Source organism: Ambystoma mexicanum, chromosome 3p (assembly GCF_040938575.1).
Source record: "Ambystoma mexicanum isolate Mex_15411 chromosome 3p, UKY_AmexF1_1, whole genome shotgun sequence".
NCBI lineage: Eukaryota > Metazoa > Chordata > Amphibia > Caudata > Ambystomatidae > Ambystoma > Ambystoma mexicanum.
The window spans coordinates 681,354,045-681,367,594 of NC_090925.1; the positions used below are offsets into that span (position 1 = coordinate 681,354,045).

At 43.5% G+C, this 13,550-nt stretch overlaps 1 protein-coding gene across 1 annotated transcript in view; it reads left to right on the forward strand.

The window, feature by feature from the left end:
* CDHR2 (cadherin related family member 2) overlaps positions 1-13,550 on the forward strand; it is a 552,802-nt gene that overhangs the window by 400,336 nt on the left and 138,916 nt on the right. Inside the window, exons 20-22 of the mRNA XM_069651470.1 lie at positions 1,075-1,146; positions 1,734-1,783; positions 11,313-11,464. Of these exons, the coding sequence (XP_069507571.1) occupies positions 1,075-1,146; positions 1,734-1,783; positions 11,313-11,464 (274 nt within the window). The remainder of the gene's footprint in view (positions 1-1,074; positions 1,147-1,733; positions 1,784-11,312; positions 11,465-13,550) is intronic.

Sequence of the window (13,550 nt, forward strand, 5' to 3'; positions counted from 1 at the left end):
TTTGGCAGAGATCTCTGAGAAGGTGCAGACGCCCACCCACGAGGGAAAGCTGCAGGGCTGCAGAGTTTAGAGGCAGACACAGGGCTGGCTTTTAATTATAACTTTGATTACATTATCCAAGTGCCAGGAACTGCAGAATGCTGGATTTGTAGTACAAATCGTTCTGCGGTGTTTTGGTGACCACAGAGTTCAGCCTCTCCATGCAGACGTTTCTGTAAAGGGTGGCGTGCTGCTTATTCGTGCCCGTTTCAGCATCCCCGGCCTCCTTGCTCTGCCTTCCTCCGCCAGCAGGCGACGTGTAGTTTATTAGTATAGAGCTGTCGATAGTTTTAGATCTGCAGTGCTGGGGCTTTCCAGCAGGAGGCACTAGGACTGTACAGTCAGAGCTGCAGCCCTAGCTGCGGGCAAGCACTGACACAGGTATGGATTCGTGTATATCTGATGGCTCAGTCCAAGCGGAAGCCCCATCCTTTCCCAAAGAAAGGTACTTTGAGAATGGTGTGCTAGTGACTATCTTTTTTGCCATATAGCCATTTATATAGCTCAGCGAGCTAAGCTCCTGCATGGGAGATCTGCGTGCACTGTGCAGGCCCACGTGTGTATCCTGGCCTGGCCTACTCAGCCCCAAATACTTTCATGGTCACTAAATTGAGTAGCAATAAGTTCGGTTGGAAAAAAAGCACAACTGTTGAAGTGTTTAGAAGCACTATATAAAAATGTGATATTATTCTACCGTAGGGTGCTATGAATTAACCTGGGGAGGGAGTATGGAGTGCACCAGTCCCAAAAGAGGACTAATGAGGCACTATGTTCCCATAAATATCAGAAATTGCGAATATCAGAATTCTTTCATGAATGAAAAAACACAACTTTGTTTCTCGGAACAGATGCGTGCCCTATAAAAAACGCAAAATATGTTCTACCAATGCCTTTAAAAGACTGGCAAAGCTGAGAAGCGTCATCAGAGGACTGTTGACTCCCATACCTAGTGTCCCCCGTGACTGCCAGTGACCCCCTAGATGTAAACTGGAGCTCGTGCTCACTGAGTGACAGGATCTTCCTTGCTCTTTGCAGTGACCCTGACTATCACCATTGAGGATGCCAACGACAATGCTCCGGTGTTCCTGAATATTGAAGACGCTTTTGGTGAGAGCACCCCTATCCCTCAAGCATCACTTCATCCTATGTGTGAATGAGTGTCTCCCAGTTCCATCCATCCATCCATCCATCCATCCATCCATCCATCCATCCATCCATCCATCCATCCATCCATCCATCCAACTATTCACTAAACCATCCACCCATTCACCGATCCAGGCATCCATCCATCCATCCATCCATCCATCCATCCATCCATCCATCCATCCATCCATCCATCCATCCATCCATCCATCCATCCATCCATCCATCCATCCATCCATCCATCCATCCATCCATCCATCCATCCATCCATCCATCCATCCATCCATCCATCCATCCATCCATCCAGTCACAAATCCGTCCAGCCATCTAACTAGCCACTAAAAACCAATACATCCATCCATCCATCGGCCCAGTCACACATCCATCTAGCCATCCCATCCATCCATCCACCCACGTCCGTCCATCCATACATCCATTTAACCAACCCCCATCCACCCATTTCACTTGTACACCGACCCAGTCATCCATCGATTGATCCATCCATGCTTTTATGTTGGTAATAGTGTATTCTTTCTTCTTGTTTTCCTCAGTTGTAGTTCCAGATGTTGCCCCTATTGAGTACCAGGTGGCTGTTGTTCAGGTAATTAAACTATACTTATAGAAATCCTTCTCCCTCCCTCCCTCCCTCCCTCCCTCCCCTCCCCCCCCCCCCTCCCTCCCTCCCTCCCTCCCTCCCTCCCTTCCCTCCTTCCTTCCTTCCTTCCTTCCTTCCTTCCTTCCTTCCTTCCTTCCTTCCTTCCTTCCTTCCTTCCTTCCTTCCTTCCTTCCTTCCTTCCTTCCTTCCTTCCTTCCTTCCTTCCTTCCTTCCTTCCTTCCTTCCTTCCTTCCTTCCTTCCTTCCTTCCTTCCTTCCTTCCTTCCTTCCTTCCTTCCTTCCTTCCTTCCTTCCTTCCTTCCTTCCTTCCTTCCTTCCTTCCTTCCTTCCTTCCTTCCTTCCTTCCTTCCTTCCTTCCTTCCTTCCTTCCTTCCTTCCTTCCTTCCTCCCTCCCTCCCTCCCTCCCTCCCTCCCTCTCCCTTCCACTTTTCCTTTCCTTTCCACTTAACACTATAATTTCTTTCCATGCTTTCTTCCAACATCAATATTGAGAAAGAACACTGATAGTCATTCAGTTGCTTTTTCCCGAATTTCTGGAGAGGGAGGTACATGTTTCTGTGTATGTCAGGTCACAGTCAAATGAAGTCGCCTCCAGTACAGTGCTGATAGAACACTTTTCCAAAAGACGACCTGCCTATTCCCTCTCCTCAAGGCACAGATGACGTGAATTGATTTACGTCTTGTTACTCCCTTGGTCGACGGAGTGTGCAAAAAAGGATGAATGGTTGGGGTGTCGCAGCTCTCTTAACTTGCTCAAATTATTTTATTAAACAGATGTTTAGGCTCTTTATTTCTTGTAGTCTCCTCTCTGCGAATCCTGAAGCAGGTACCTGCTTCACCATTGAAGAGAATTTCTAAACTGTCCACAGGAGGGCAGTGACACTGCATAATGCCTCCTTCTCTATCTATCTATCTATCTATCTATCTATCTATCTATCTATCTATCTATCTATCTATCTATCTATTTGCGAAAGTGTGTTTGTATGTTCAGGATGCACCAGCCCCATAACAGTTGGTGGGCTGAAATTTTGGCCCAATTCTGGCTGTTCAACTCTGAGCACAACGAAATCGACGGAGCGACGCCTGCACACCACACAACGTAGCAAGCATGGGAAAAAAGAGAAGCACCAAGGAAAAACAAGTCAGGCCTAAGACCCAAGAGAAGCACCCCACAGTCCAGCCCCACCACCAATACAAACAGAAAACACCCGGGCATAGGCTATGGACAAGGCAGAATCGACAGGGGATGGGAAGCAGGCCCAGGAAAAGTGAAGCAGGGGGGAAGGGAGCCACATTCCCCAGGCATAGCACAAGTCAGGACTGACTAGAGGAGACAACATCAAGCCTCACTCCCGCCCCTATCAGAAACCTTAGATCTGCAAGAAACCTGCCAACAATCTCCAGCCCGTGAGCAAGGGCAACACAGGGGTACTAAACTCAGCACCACCACGTCCCCACTAGAAACTCAAATACCTGAGGGAACTCTGTCATAGAAACCCCCAACCCGCCAAGGAAATCCCTCAGGGGAATGGAACGACACCTGACCAACGTAGCCGGTGACCAGAGTTCACCATGCCAACGGACTAGAAGTCCAGCATTGGAATCCATCGCCACACTCAACACTCAACTCGTACCTCTCACATACTGCACTAAAGACAACAAGAACTCCTTAACACAGCAAACCACACTTACTTCACAACACTGCAACAACAAGACAGAGCGGACACAACCTTGCACAACACCACATGACGGCCTCCTCCCGAATCTTGCACCCAGGCTCAGTGAACGGTCCATCCAAACAGAAGCTGCCAACAACACATCACGGCTCCCTTGCTCTTTTCCGGTGACCCCCTCTAACCTTACACCCCCTTCCTTACTTCCGCAGAGTCGATAGAGCGCCGAGAGGCCACTCAAGTGGCACCTGTGCACGGTATAAAAAACCTTTAACATGCCAGTCTGCGGTGTACTGGCGATAGTGGAATTTCCCCAACCCCACCTCACACATCATTTAATTGTGCATAAATGAATGCAAAAGCTAATCTTATGGTGCACAGCGCAGCAGAGGTTTTTTTTCTGCAACATATACTGAACCATATAAAAACAGACATACGTGACTTAAAATGCTTACATCAAAATTGTACATAACAAAAACATCTTTTACAGTAATGTACTACACAATACTGACAGTGATGTCATTTTGGGGTCGCAGCTGCAACCCCTGAGGACTCCCTTGCTACCCCTGTGGTCTCCCTTGGTACCCCTAAAATCGGGAAAAAAGTATTTTTTGTAGAAAAAAATACTATAACTGCAACTTGCGAAAAGCAAAATACATAGTCTGAAATGGATGCTTATTCTACTCTAAGGGCCCGATGCATGGAATTTTTTGCATGGTTCAAAGTGACTTTGCACTGCTGAAAAGTGACTGCGCTGCCGACAGAAACCCTGATTCATGGAAGTGTGCAAATTGTAATTTTGCAGTGCAAAGTCAGTGCACAGTAATTTTGTACTTTGCAAAAAATTCCATGAATCTGGCCCTTGGAGTAGAATAAGCATCCATTTCACACTATGTACTTTGCTTTTCGCAAGTTGCAGTTATAGTATTATTTTTCTGCCGTTGTCTCAGTTACGACCATCACAAGAGATTACATCTTGGTGTCCTCAGTCACTTGACACAATCCTTGTGCCTAAAAGCTTGTGTACAGTGTAGAAATGTATGACTATAGCACATAAAGCGGCCCTTGATTTCATTGTGCCATAATTAAGGCTTTGCTGTAATCTTTCCTATCTCCCTGGCATGCTGTTCAGGGTGTTTGTTTGCATGTATCTGGTAAAGAGTGCCCAGAGTACGGGATGCTGTGTGAGTGCGCTTCATTCGCAGCACTAATCTAAATTCTTTAATACAGTGTTATGAATCCTCCCAATGGTATGTATTTTGCCAACCTCTGAAGCGTGTAAAGTAAATCCGCGCAAGCTTGACTTGTTGCCAACTTTGCACCAGACCTGCAGATGAACTGGCCTGCTGTTAAATCTCAGTTACTAGTTTATTGGTATCCACTGCAGAGTGTAATTAGCTTTCTGACTTTGAGAACATTCAAATTAACAAGGGGGGTCCTGGGAGTCCCTCTGCCAGGCATTTCGTCCTGGTTACGAGAGACTTACCCAGAGTCTTTTGCTCACTATCTTTCAAAGAGGAGAAATATCCAAAACATGTCAGTCTTTGTCCTGCCCTAGGGCAGCCCAGCACCAAAATGCTAGGCAATTCTCCTCTGAACAAGAGTACCAACAGCAACCCCAGACACGTGTTTCGGTCTGGTTGGACCTCATCAGTAGGGTGGAGCTGTGCTTCACTAAGAACAGTGAGCAAGGGGTCCACATCTGGATTCCCCTAGTAACCAAGGGTGAGGGTCAACGTTACTTAAATTATGCAAATTAACAAGGGAGAACATTCAGACATTTAATTGCTCATTTTACTATAGCCGGTAAGATAGCTGTAGCCAATATGATAGCTCAGTGGGTTGAGCCCTCGCTACTGCAATGTGTTGTTATCTGCAGGTTGCAGGTTTGAATCCTGGCAAGGCCAACTCAGCCTTTCATCCTTCTGAGGTCTATGAATGAGTACCAACACAGGTTGGGTGATATTGTATGTGTATTTGTTCTATATAAAGTTATTAAGCATAAGTGCTATATAATGACACATTCTTATCATTTGGCCTTGGACGTCTGCTTGCATTCACAGTAATTTGTAATATGGCCCTATAAACACTGATATTAATGATGCATATGGTGATCCATATGTATCATTAATATCATATGTTTTATGATATTTCATACAATAATTTCATATATTTTATGAAATGTATATCACATTAGTGATATCATAACCATGGCCCTCATTAAAAGTCAGGCGGTGGACCATGGTGCTATTAGCACCATGGTCCATGCCGGATTCCGCCATGGTGGATGGTGGAATTACCGCCCCATTCCAAGGTGAGTGGGGCGGTAATTCCCCATTCACCCTTCCCCATTCCCATTTTTGCCCCATAGGGCATAATGGGGATGGGGAAGGCGCTAATTACGGCACCGTAAATTACGGTGCCGTAATTAGCACCAAGGTCGCTTAGCGCCTTGGACTTTAACGCCTGCAAAAAGCAGGCGTTAAAGTGTGAATCAGGCGTTAAGGGTTAACGGCGCCGACGGTGCCGTTAAACCTTTAACGCCTGACTTGTAATGAGGGCCCATATTTTTCATAGTGTACTTAGGAACAATGCTATGTGATGCCACTTTGTGTTTTATCAAGGGGTGAAAGGCTGTGTCCCATTGCTTCCCGTGATGCCACTTTGGGGTGTGGTCACATGACATCAATTCCTGTGATGTCATCAGAGGTCAAGGGTCGTGTGATGTCACTTCCGCTACCCCAGGCATTTTGGTGAAATGACGTCCCTGAATACTGTAAACATTTAGAAAGTATAGACAGAAATCTAAAGTGCATCAAAATAAACAGTCTTTAAAGTGCATCCAAGAATGTTGTGCCAATCATCAATAAATATAACATTAGAAAATATATACAATATGGTAACAAGTACATAAAATTATGAAACAAGTTTCATCTCATTAGGAACAAATTATGAAACAAGTTTCATCTCATTAGGAACCATCTACAGCATGAAGCTCTGTGCTTGCCACTGTAGATAACAGACCGACCAGTTTCGATGTAGAAAGCTCATTCAGGCACATCTTCATCAGGGTGCGAGATTGCTAGAACAAAAAAATGTAGAGTAAGGCCAATTCAATCTGAGGGCTCGGCTGACCCATGTTTGAAAAAGACATATTTGAAGAAAAAAATATTTTTCAATTCTCACTGGCAACAGACCAGAAATTCAGTAATAGCCTGAAAAATGGAGGGGAAACCATAATCAATAAAGTGTTCTGTTAAACACGACAACCAATACCTCACCCAAAGTGAGTCCACATCTAGGGCAATTATCCTATACTGCCCTCATGCAATTCACACCACCCAACGCTGAAGTGACAGCAAGCACTGCACAACGTAACCACAGAAAAAAAGAAATAATTGTACTCAATCTATAACCAATTGGTAACTGACAGAGAAAGCATGTCTCTGTAGTAACAGAACCCTCCTGATGTAGTTTATAGAGAAAGTCACTTCCCTAGGGTCAGATTAGGGCGTGACGGTGGCCGCGTAGTCTGCCATACGGCAGCAATAAAAAGAACTTTCAAAAGCGGTGGGCGCATGCCTATAGGTCCGATTCAGAGGTAGGTGAGGCTGAACCGCAACAGGTCTGCTATATAATAGCCGCTAATGGTTGCTTTCTAGAAACGTGGGTGTGAAACACGCTTCCAAAAAAGTTAACATAGAGCAAGGACTACATGAGGAGATTATATTGTGTACATGCCAAACTTGGTGGACCCCTTGGAACGGTGCCTGTGCCTATTGAATTCATGATTATCACACATGATATACCCCATTGTAATGTCTTTGGAGTACAAATACATGGGTGCATCGACATTAGCAAGTCTATGGCTAATTACTTCACTAGCTGTCTCAATGGAAGAGTATTACAAAGAAAAGTGATACCATATTGAAGCCAAAAGATAGTACCAGTGTCTCTACCTATTCAAATATTTGCTTACCACTCGTCCAGCAGATTGAGACCCCATTCTATGGTCTTCAAATAAAAAATCCACAGCTGCTCTGTATAGACGAGTTTGTTGATATCTTCCACTTTGTAATTAAATTTAATAAAATTAGAGACCAAACGAGCAGTGACTGTCCAGTTGGAATTTTTGAATGATGCTCATTAATACGAAGGTGTACTGCATATGCAGCTTTACCTATATACATCTTTTGGCAAGGACATCAAATGGCATATATTATGTTCTGACTTTTGCACGTAGTGAAGGAATGTAATTCCCATGTTTTACCTTCATAATCAAAAGAATATATGCATTTAGAAAATTGGCAGGCAATGCAGTTTTCACATGGGATGTGTCCTAAGAAAGGCATATTCCACTTGCTCAGAATAGTAGAAGCTTTTGGGGGGTAGTATCCTGGAGGCTTTGACCAATTTCTGCATAAGAATTTTCCCTTTCTTGAATGCAAAGAGAGGTTTCTCAAAAGAAATATAGAATCCAACATTTGAAATATACACTGGATTTTTCGAAGATGGCTCATGTAATGGCATTACTATACTGGAAAAAAGTGGTCACACATACTAGACAATCAGACTGCTGGCGGGTGTTTGGTCCAATTTCTAACATAGTGTGCTTATTAGTATATCAATCTCTTTTTCTGCATTGTTTGATTAATTTCTTTAGTATGCCCAAAGTAACAGTCTATGTTTCAAAATATTAGCTTGTGTATCAAATGAAAGTAGTTGAGTACAGTTTCGACGCAGTCTCAGAAACATACCTTATGGCAAATTGCAAAGCAATGCCTTCGGGTGGTGGGTGGAGAAATGCAAAGTTGTGTTGCGCTCTGTAGCTTTTCAAAATAGATCAACCCCTCTCTTACCATCACTATGCCTAATAAGTAGTTAAAAAAAGGAATACAGAGTGAGAATTAAAAATAAACTTAAAAATAATATCCAAGATGTTTGCCAAAAAAAAGAAGATTATACTCTGTATTGTCCCAGATGATAAAAATATCATCAATGTACTGTTAATTGAAACAATTGATTTATGGAAGGATTATTACAGCCAGAAATGTGTGTTTGTTCAAATGCAGACATTAAGAGGATAGCTACGTTAGGGGCAAAAGTACAACCCATAGCCATGCCTGTACATTGATTGCAAAACTCCTGTTTAAATATAAAAAAAACTATTTTGTAAGACAAGAGAAGCACAGTCAATTAAAAAATCAGTGGGCATGATGTGGGGTACATTCTGCTTATTGAGACCCTCTTGTAACATACTAATAGCCTGATCTTGAGGAATATTGATATATAGAGATTCCATGTAGTAACCAAGAGTATTAGCAGCTAGCCGTTTAGTTAAAAAAATCAACATAGTTTGACAGTGCTTCCAAAATAGATCGACAGTTGGAAACAATAGGTCGTCCGGTGGGGTTTATGGCATCCTTATGCACTCTGGGAAGGATGTAGAACAGAGGGATACGACATTCAGAGGAATTGAAAAACTCAAACTCCTTTGGTGATAAAATACCTTCAACTCATCCTTGCTGAGAAAGTTCAAGGATACGTGATTTCATCTCATATAAAAATATAACCTGATGTTAGAATGCCCTTAGTATAAAGTACAGCTAAAACAGGAAATGCATCCCAGGAATGAAGAAGACTCAGTTTCCCATTTTGAGAACCATCTCAGTTCAAACTGCAACCAAAATAGAAAAAAGTATTCATCGATTTTGATTTTGATTGAGTTGGTTAAGATTGCCATCCTGAATGACTGAAGGGTGTAAGGTGATAATGGCTGATGGCGTCCCCTAGCATTGCCTCCTGTCACCACTCCTAATCAGTAAGTAGGTAAAGCCATTAATCCAACTGATTCACAGGTTGGGTCAGAGTGGTCAGTTATGCGGATGACACTCCGCTTCTTCTCCCAATCCAGGTCTGCCTAATTGCGTGTCAATGACCAATAAATAAATGGGCGTGCACAACCGTAAGCTTAACAATGGTAAAACGGCCCTGGTCCCATACAGGCCTCACTCTCCCTACTCCCTTTGTACCAGTGGTCTGTAATGATTGTGAATTCTGGTTGACAGGGAATTGTCAATGGCACCACAGATAGGTGTGGTTAAAAGGGGATTTTACTGCCTCAAAACATTTAAACAAACTTTCTACTGCTGTCCTTCACGCACAGGACCCAGGAGAAATGTCCATTTGTGCTCTCTCATATTGATTATGCAAGTAGCTTTCACTTTGGTTCTGCCTAACATCTGATATACAAAGTACACCGACTGTAGAAAGCTACTGCAAGCATGCTGGTCCTCCTCAATAAATATGATCACACAACCCCGGCTCTGTGCTCACTGCACTGCCTGCCAGACAAATCGAGTTCAAGATTCCATGCACGACTTATCAGGCAATGTGTGCCTCAGGACGCTAAGTACCTGGAGACAATGTAATGTCCTATGCCCCCCATGCACATTGGGTCATCTAATGCCAATCTGACCTCAAGTGGAAGCTTAAGAAAAAAACAAGGATACAGAGACTGCTCCATTCCTGTGGAATTCAATGGACAACCAAATGAAAAGAGCATAAACCCTAGAACATGTTTATGCCCCCCCCCCCGCATTAGATCGTAATCACTGTGGTGCACCTGGTGATGCTCTTAACGTCAAGAAACCTCCTCAGTGGTATAGAAGTGCCTAATGAGAACTGTTCAACAAAACGTAACATTCATCTTACCCAGGGAGAAAATATCCCTTATATAAAAATAATACATCTTCTGTTCCTGTTGCTTCTTGGATTATTGCTGATATGATGACGCTTGTCTTTTTTAATGAATAATAATGATTTGTCATATGTTTAACAGCAACAGTATTGTATTGTATTATCCCTCCTGAACTATTTGTGGGGATTTTGTAAATGCAATAATTTGACTCAGTTGTTTGGTATGTTTGAAGCAAGCTTATCAATGCACCTGAATTTATTACATCGAACGATGAGTATGAAACATATTTTGAAACCATTCTCATTCACATTTGTGTTGTGCTCTCTCCTTTTGTTTCTTTATTTTGTTTCCTTTTATCCACTCCTCAATTTCTCTCCAAATCCAACCCTGCATCCTAACATTAACTCAAATCCCAACTTCAACCTTGATTGCTGACCCCCACCTGTGACTGTTCTTAACCCCTGATGCAACCGTAACTCCTTAACCCACACCTGACTGCTAACCCTAACGCATTACTCTAACCCAACTACTACTCATTACCTACCACTCTAACCTAACTGCTCATTTGAACCCATCACTCTTTCCCAATTTCTAATCCTAATGTATAACTCTAACCAAACAACTAATCCTAAACTACCACTCTAACCCAACTGCTAATTTAAATTTATCATTCTTACACTACTGCTACCCCTATGACTCACCCAACTTCTGGTGCTAACCTTTCACTCTTACCATATTGTTAACCCTTACTTAATACTGTTGGCACATTGCTAACCCTAACCTATCACTTTTACCCAACTGCTAATCCTAACCTCTCACACTTACTCAACTGGTTTACCCCTACTCACCACTCTTACCCTATTGCTAACCCTAACTGTTAATCCTGCTGCTAACCGTATGCCCAAACCCCACCACAAATCACCACTCCAACTGACGTACCAACTCCAACACTTATTGTGTTGCTACCTCTATCTCTACTGCTAAACCTAACTGCAACCCAAAAACCAAATCCACCAACCCTCTAACCATAACCCTTTACCCATAAATTGTCTCTACAACATTTTCTGTTTAACCCTTCTTGTACTTCTTTTTGTGCATCCCTGTCCCATCTATACTCTTGTCTGCTTCCACACCTACTCCAGGCCACCGATACAGACACTGGACAACTTGGAGAGGTGTCCTTTTCCATCGGGAGTGTTGATTTCATATTGTCGTCAGGCGCAAGTCGGCCATTGGCCATGGTATTCAAGGTGGTAACGACTGCAGAGAATGGAATCTACACTGGCAGCATCAGGTCAGTGTGTTCATCTTATATGCCAACCAATGGTCAGTGCCAGCCCAAAGTCAGGGAATTCTATTCAACATAACACAATACAAGTTACTTTATTGGCCCATGTTACACAAATATTGCCAAAGTAAATACATGGGATACATAAAATGTTACATTCCCCTAGCAGAGAGGATGTTGGTTTTCAGCTTTGTTTCCGAAAATCCATATTGCTTTATGCATTTTGTCTTCTGTGGTGACATACAGAGACATATTTTGGTGTCCTCTCTGCCAATTCTGGTGGTTGTCTACGGTTGATGCAAATCTGTGCTTGTCCTGTTTTACTTAAGTAATATTACCCGAGTGGGACGGGGGCATTACCAGGCCAGGTAATGCCCTTGGACCAGGTAGCAGCCCTAAGGAAGCCCGGTAATGCCCCCTCCACACCCCCCTGTGAGAGCAATATTGCTGTTAGTATCCAATACGATGTACCGGATAGTAATAGTTTTATTGTTTAAATTGTGAAAGGACTACGTAGTCCCTTCTACCTTTACATGGTGGTCATTCTAAAAAAAAAAAAACAAAACAAGATGGCCTCCATGGAACGGGGAGAAGGAACTACACGTAGTCCCATCTTCCTATCCATGGTAGCCATTGCCGGGTCAGGACACGCCGTAGGAGGACAGAGAAGTGCAGGTAAGTGGGGTGGGTGGTGGAGAGGAGATGTGGAAAAGGGATTTCTGGGTGGGGGAAGGTCACGCAGGGGGGATGTGCCCTCGCTGTGTTCTGGCAGTGGAAAATAGCGGCCTCCGATAGTGAGCAGTCTCAGACCGGGGGCAATACTTTGTGGTAAAGCCCCCGTTCTGAGCCTCCTCACTGGCTGGGAGGACTAAGCCACGCCCCACTGGGTACTAATTGCAAATACTTCTTTATTTTTGCAGAGGTGAGGAAATAAGTGTCCACAATGTCTTTGTATACAGGACAGTGCACGGGAAAGTGACTCTTAATCTCTATGTTTCCTAGGTCACATTGTTGACAGCATCTGCTCCCCTGTTTGAGCTGTGTTGGCCAGTCTCTATTTGCAGACTGTGTATTTAGAAACCAAAGTTAAACATTCTACAAGTTTAAAGTTTTTCTCCTGTTATCTGTGGCCTTCTAGCTTTTTGTGCTGTCCTAATGCTGGTTTCTAGTACATTGTGCATTGTTTCTTTAGAGCTTGTCACATGTCTTTGGTTTCCTATGCTGGGAAACTGTGCGGCTCCACTACAGTAAGATTGCAGAATCGTAATACCTGTTTCAAGGGTTTTCCTGTATGGCCTTGCAATGCCTGTTAAATAAAGGAGGTTGGGTTGCTATTCTTGATATAGAACCAACATTTCAACAAACGCTTTTAGATATTGAACAGCAGTGGGAATATCACGAGTTCGGCTCTCCACCATGAGTTGGCCTGTGTCAGTGAACACATAGGACTTGTTTGCAAAACTGTAGGTGTACATTCATCTGGGAGTTTTGTTCAGTGTTGGTTCCCACATCTCACTTACATAGAGTAGGACTGACTGTGCATTAACAGGGTTGTCATTGTTGCCTGATGGCGTCTACCTCACAGCATGTCCCCAATATAGTGGATATGGGATCCCAAAGACACGTAGACGACCCAGCTCTTACATAAACATCCATCTGGTGTCCCGTCATGCAATGTGACTAATCACAGGAAATGTTTCTGTCTTAGTCCCAGGCTCGGACTAGCTTATAGGGCAATAGGCCCATGGCCGAACCAAACATTCAATATGCTTGTGTGGGCCCGTTTTTTTGGGTCAAAGCAGGGCACTTTTTTGGCCAATGTGGCCCAGTTTGACGGCTTAGTTCATTATGCGGCTAATAGTTTTGACCGATGTTGCTGAATAAATATTCTTTAAAATGTGCAATGTACAGTACATTGTATCAAAAACCTCCCCACTGGGTACTATTCAAACAGTGTCACAAAAGGAATGAATTCCATTTGCAACTGTGGGGCACTTTTTTCGTTAGTGCCCGAGACAATTGTATGCCCCAGTCCAACCTTGCTTAGTCCTAGTTTGTACGCAAAATATCCTAATAGGAAGCTTTCCACTCG